The 5,892-nt window shown below is 43.3% G+C and overlaps 2 protein-coding genes across 2 annotated transcripts; both read right to left on the bottom strand.

Moving 5' to 3' along the window:
* Nucleotides 1–1,558: 1,558 nt before the first annotated feature.
* On the bottom strand, nt 1,559–4,219 carry LOC142213352 (olfactory receptor 10A7-like). The gene is made up of 3 exons (XM_075281667.1): nt 4,153–4,219; nt 2,521–2,567; nt 1,559–2,218 (listed from the first exon to the last, which is right to left on the bottom strand). The coding sequence occupies exons 1-3, from the start codon at nt 4,217–4,219 to the stop codon at nt 1,559–1,561; spliced, it is 774 nt and encodes a 257-aa protein (XP_075137768.1).
* A 157-nt stretch (nt 4,220–4,376) lies between these two features.
* LOC142213351 (olfactory receptor 6N1-like) lies at nt 4,377–5,309 on the bottom strand. The gene has a single exon (XM_075281666.1). It carries the CDS (start codon nt 5,307–5,309, stop codon nt 4,377–4,379), a length of 933 nt encoding a protein of 310 aa, XP_075137767.1.
* Nucleotides 5,310–5,892: the final 583 nt, after the last annotated feature.

Below are 5,892 nucleotides of genomic sequence, written 5' to 3'. Positions count from 1 at the left end.
TATTCCATTCAGGATCCTGGGAAAGCTGGGTTGCGGCGATTGAGCCCGTCAGTGCCACGTTACACTGACAAGCTTCTCCCTGGAATTTAGCTCTTACAAGAGCTGTTGTGGTTGTCTTCTCCTTCCTATCCTAGCCTGTCCCTGCCTACCCAGAATCTAAGCCCTAGCTAGCTGGACGGAAACCTCCGTCCCCGGTGAATTGCAAGCTCAGAATGACGCAAAGCTGGGCGTCGCTGTTCTTTTAAATTAGAGGTCACATGTTTTCGGCAGCCAATGGGTTTTGCCTACTTTTTTCAACGTCACCGGTGTCGTAGTTCCTGTCCCACCTACCCTGCACTGTTATTGGAGCAAAAAAGGCGCCAGGGAAGGTGGGAGGGGAATCGAGTAATGGCGCACTTTACCACGCGGTGTTCGATTTGATCATGCCGAACAGCCTAATATCCGATCGAACATGAGTTCGATAGAACACTGTTCGCTCATCTCTAATTTTATCCAATTGAAAATCTGTGTGCCAACCCCAGAAGTTATAGATGCAGGGAATATTTATTTCAGTATGAACTTGGATTGGTACTAGAATATACTTTTAAGAAAGAACAATTTGTTTGTGGTAGTCTAACTGTCCAAGACGACCTTAAGACTAAGGCCCCACATTACAGAAATGCAGCTTTTTTTGTTGCAGATTTTGTTGCCTTTTTTTTAAATCCAAAACTAGGAATGGATTGAGCAGAAGGTATGTGATTTACAACAATTAATGCAGGAACTGTCTACAGTTTGAGACTTGTCAGAAACATGATTACTGTTTAGAGATGAGCGAGTAGTATTCGATTGAGTAGGTATTCGATAGAATACTACGGTATTTGAAATACTCGTACTCGATCGAGTACCACTCAATATTCGAATGGAAAAGTTAGATGCAGAACCAGCATTGATTGGCCGAATGCTAAACAGTCGGCCAATCAAGGCTGGTTCTTCTCCTACCTTTAGAAGTCTTCTCCGTGCAGCTTCCCCGCGGTGTCTTCCGGCTGTTCCGGCCCTTCATTCACTCTGCCAGGCATCGGGCCTGGGCAGAGCCGACTGCGCATGTCTGCTTGTAGTGCGGGCATGCGCAGTCGGCTCTGCCCAGGCCTGATGCCTAGCAGAGTAAATTCAGAGCCGGAAGACGCCGCGGGGACGCTGCAAGGAGAAGACTGCTCGGAGGATCCAGCCCGACCCTCACTCGTGGACTTGGTAAGTGTAATTTGATCAAACGTTGCCTACCCCTGAAACGAGCATTTTCTCCCCATAGACTATAATAGGATTCGATATTCGATTCGAGTAGTCGAATATTGAGGGGCTACTCGAAACGAATATCGAACCTTGAACATTTTACTGTTCACTCATCTCTATTATTGTTACCTTTTCATGTATGTAGTGTCCCTGCCTGATACCCTGGCCACAATTAGGAAAACAATTTCCAATATCTATTGGCAGCTATTAGGGACAAATGGCTGGCACTGGCACTAGAATAAAATGTTAATTCATATTGCTGCTAAAATTTCTTTTTATATCAATACATTTTTCAATGATATTGCTGAATGTGGCTAATCTTAATCGGACCAAGGACTCTTAATAACTTTGATTTCCTTAGAGCTGCTTTGACATCCTTGTTCCTTAAGGTGTAAATAAATGGATTTACTAGTGGAATTATGACAGTGTAGACAAGGGCAAAGAATTTGTCTTGTTGACTGCCTTTGGGCTTACCAAATACAAAAATAACTGAGCCAAAGAACAAGCAAGTTACAATGAGGTGAGATGAGCAGATAGAGAAGGCTTTCTTTTTGCCTATGGTGCTTTTAATTTTCAAGATGGTGACAATAATGTGGAGGTAGAATCCTACAATGATCAGAAATGGAAGCATGCTGGCAAATATAGCTGAAGAAGTTGTGGCCAGACCGCTGACAAAAGGATCCGAACACGCTAAATCCTGCACTGGAGCCAAATCACAGAAGAAATGGTCAATTTCATTGGGTCCACAAAACTCCAATTTCGCTGTAAATATGGTAGGTATAGCAACTATAACACACCCAATAACCCATGGGCTTGCTGCAAGTTCAATACAAAGAGCTCTGTTCATTATTCCGGAATAATGCAATGGGCTGCTAATGGCTAAATCCCGATCGAAAGCCATAACTAATAGAAGATAACATTCTGCTACTCCAAAAGAATCAAATGCATATAACTGGGCAAAGCACCCAATAAAAGATATCTTCCTGCTAGCGCCCAGTAAATTAGCTAAAAGGTAGGTAGCGGTTTGGAGGTTTTTGCCTCTCATCAGTATACAGTGGACTACTGGCTAGCTGTGTGAGAGCTCTAGATATGGGTCAGAAGGAATAGCTTCTCTCTTTAGGGAGAGGATGAGGTAAAGGGATTTATTAGACCATGCATGCCCTCCTAAATTTTTTTTTGTTAATACAGATTTTTATTTTTTTTTTTGTTAGAAAAAGATACATGAACAAAGAGAATGTCTCAAAAAGCAATTACACAATTTTTACAGTCACTGAATGCAAAGTAACTCATGAACAAAGTCTCTGAAATACAGAGGATCATTTGAAACAGTCTATGAGTCCATTGACGTCCAAGGTGAACCTGTTAAACATTTGAAAGTCCATTCAGTAAATTAGAAAATAAGCAAGCCTAAAAGACACAATTTGCATCAAGTCGAGACATAATATGGAAAATAAGAATGAAGGAGGGGGGAGGGGGGACAGAGGGTAAAAGAGAGAGGTTAGTGTAAGGAGCAAAGGGAGGGGTAGTGACCAGGTATTTGTCCCAAATTAGCAGTCCATTAGGTCCATCCAAATGTATCCAGATCTTCAAAAACTGAGTGATCAATGCTGGTCAATGCATTCCTATGCTGAGATGTAGCAGTGCTGGCACTGCTACACTGGAGATTTAGCAGAGCTGAGTGAGCGCTGAACCTTCTGCACACTCAGCTCTGCTACATCAGACACTGCTAAATTGGCCAGCACTGCTACATCAGGCCATGCACTCAGCTTGCTACTCCAGAGTAGCTGAGCTCAGCCAACGACCAGCTCTGCTTCATCTCCGATGTAGCAGTGCTTGCCGATGTTGCAGTGTCCGATGTAGCAGTCCGATGCAGCAGAGCTGAGTGTGCAGCAGGTTCAGCGCACACTCTGCTCTGCTAAATTTCCAGTGTAGCAGTTGCAGCACTGCTACATCTCGGCATAGGAATGCATTGACCAGCGTTGATTAGCCAAATGCTATAGCTTTCGGCCAATCAACACTGGTTCTGCGAGTGGAGGCGGAGTCTAAGAGCAGTCCATAGCAGCCTCCATTCTGATACGATCTTAGGGTGCATGCACACTGAGTAACGCCGGGCGTGTATGAGAGCCGTACACGCCGGCATTACGGCAGACTGCCGAACACTTCCCATTCACTTCAATGGGAGCGCTCGTAACAGCGGCGTTTACAAGCGCTCCCATTGAAGTGAATGGGAAGTGTTCGGCAGCCCTTCTGTAACGCCGGCGTGTACGGCTCTCATACACGCCCGGCGTTACTCAGTGTGCATGCACCCTTAGACTCCATTCTGATCCTCACAGACGATCCTCCGGTAGAACCAGCATTGATTGGCCAAATGCTGTACTCTGTATGACATATGCCAATCAATGTTGGTCAATGCATTCCTATGGGAAAAAGTCAGCTCACGAATATCGCAAGCTGACAGGGATCCCGACATAATACAGTGAATTGGGCATGTTAGATGCCCCCAGACATGCTTCCCCTGCTGTCACAGATGAATTCCAGGGTGTTGGTATCATTTCCTGGGGTGTCATAGTGGACTTGGTGACCCTCTTGAGTCAAATGGTGGGATCCCCTGAAACAAAGCATTTTTCCCCATAGACTATAATGGGGTTCGATATTCATTCGAATAGTCAAATATTGAACGGCTATTCGAAACGAATATCGAATATTTTACTGTTCGCTCATCTCTATTAATTATTGTTTTTGCTGAAATTTAAATTTTCTAACTATAGAAATCTACAGTGATCATTAGAATGAGGCTAATCTAAATGTGGTTTTCCAGGCTTATCAGATGATCTATCCTTAGGATAGGTCATCAATTGAAATTCAGCAGAGTACAGCACCAAGTACCCCTACTGATCAGCTGTTTCATGTGGAAGTGGTGCTCCTTGAGCCCCACTTCCACTTGACAGGCCATGTGTCTTCACGTTGATTGGACACATGGTCATTCAAGTTAAAAGGACTGAACTGTGATACCAAGAACAGCTGCTGTACAATGTATGGTGCAAGTGCTAGGTTTTCTATGAAGAGCCCTCTTCTAAATGTTGATCAACAGGAGTCCTGGTTGTCAATTTTCAATTAAATTCCCCATTAATCAGACCAAGACTTCTTAGTAACTTTGATTTTCTTAGAGCTGCTTTCACATCCTTATTTCTTAAAGTATAAATAAATGGATTTACTAGTGGAATAACAACCGTGTATATGAGAGCAAAGAATTTGTCTTGTTGACTTCCTTTGGGTTTACCATATACCACAATGACTGACCCATAGAACAAGCAAGTTACAATAAGGTGAGATGAGCAGGTAGAGAAGGCTTTCTGTTTGTCTATAATGCCTTTAATTTTCAAGATGATGGCAATAATGTGGAGGTAGAATCCTAAAATGATCATAAATGGGAGCATGCTGGCAAATACAGTCACTACAATTATGACTAGGGCGCTGATGTTGACTAAAGGATCTGAGCATGCTATATTCTGCAATGGAGACAAATCACAGAAGAAATGGTTGACTTCATTAGGTCCACAAAACTCCAGTTTAGCTGTAAACGTGGTAGGTATGGCAGCTAGGACAAAGCCAATAACCCACGGGGAGACTGCAAGTATCGTACAAAGAGCGTTGTTCATTATATTGGAATAATGCAAAGGTCTGTTAATGGCTAAATTCCGATCAAAAGCCATGACTGCCAGAAGATAACATTCTGCTATTCCAAAAGAATTGAATGCATATAATTGGGCAAAGCATCCAGTAAATGATATCTTCCTGCTAGCGCCCAGTAAATTAGCTAAAAGTTTAGGAATAGTTACACATGCAAATATTATTTCCAAAAGAGCAAAATCGCTAATGAAAAAATACATTGGTGTATGGAGCAAGCTTTCAGATCTTACTAGGATAAGTATGGCGCTGTTCCCAGCAAAACAAGATATAAATGCCAACAGGACAAAGATAAAAAGCAAAATCTGCAAATTCTCTAAATTCGAGAATGCCAGAAGTATGAATTCTGTTACCATTGTCTTATTGAATTCAGGAGATTTGTAGAGAAGTAATCCCTAAACATAACACAGAGAAATAGTTAGGAAAATCTGCACAAATTATACCTACAAAAGAGCAAACTTAACTTAAGCCAAATAGTGGATAGACGCGTCATAAAGAAGTGGACACTTTGTCAGTCACTGCACACATGACCTTGGATGGATGCAACTGTAAAAGAGTAATCAGTTTCCAACATGTCCACACAAAAAGTTGATAACAGTCATTCTGTTAGGAGCTGGACCGGAGCTGCTGCTGCAGTGCACGGAGGCTGCCTGCCCGCATTTATGTGTGGGCCGGTCCAATGCTTCTGGGTCCTTCAGGGGAGGACTGGAACCTCTGCAATAGCCTGCGGGGGTTGCTGGTCTCCAACTGGGAACCCGGACTTCCAGGGTCAGGCGGCGAGCTGGAGGCTATTTAAGTCTGGCTCTAGCTCGCTGCTGGTTATTCAGATTTCCTTGTATCAGCTTCACTCTGCATTCCTGTTGCCCCTGACTTTGTTTCCTGACCTCCTACTCTATATCTGCTGTTTGTCTCCTGTGTATGACCCTGCTTGCCCCCCAG

Source organism: Leptodactylus fuscus, chromosome 7 (assembly GCF_031893055.1).
Source record: "Leptodactylus fuscus isolate aLepFus1 chromosome 7, aLepFus1.hap2, whole genome shotgun sequence".
Classification (NCBI taxonomy): Eukaryota; Metazoa; Chordata; class Amphibia; order Anura; family Leptodactylidae; genus Leptodactylus; species Leptodactylus fuscus.
The sequence above is the reverse complement of the archived record's forward strand: the minus strand, read 5'-3'. Positions and strand labels throughout refer to the sequence as shown.

Excerpts from the sequence above, each read along its gene's own strand:
- LOC142213352 (XM_075281667.1), bottom strand. The coding sequence starts at position 4,219 with ATGGCCTGTCAAGTGGAAGTGGGGCTCAAGGAGCACCACTTCCACATG. Across the intron at positions 2,568-4,152 it reads GAAACAGCTGATCAGTAGGG|AGACTTTGTTCATGAGTTAC; the intron begins GTACTTGGTGCT and ends TCTGTATTTCAG. Across the intron at positions 2,219-2,520 it reads TCAGTGACTGTAAAAATTGT|TTATATGCATTTGATTCTTT; the intron begins GTAATTGCTTTT and ends TGCTTTGCCCAG.
- LOC142213351 (XM_075281666.1), bottom strand. The coding sequence starts at position 5,309 with ATGGTAACAGAATTCATACTTCTGGCATTCTCGAATTTAGAGAATTTG.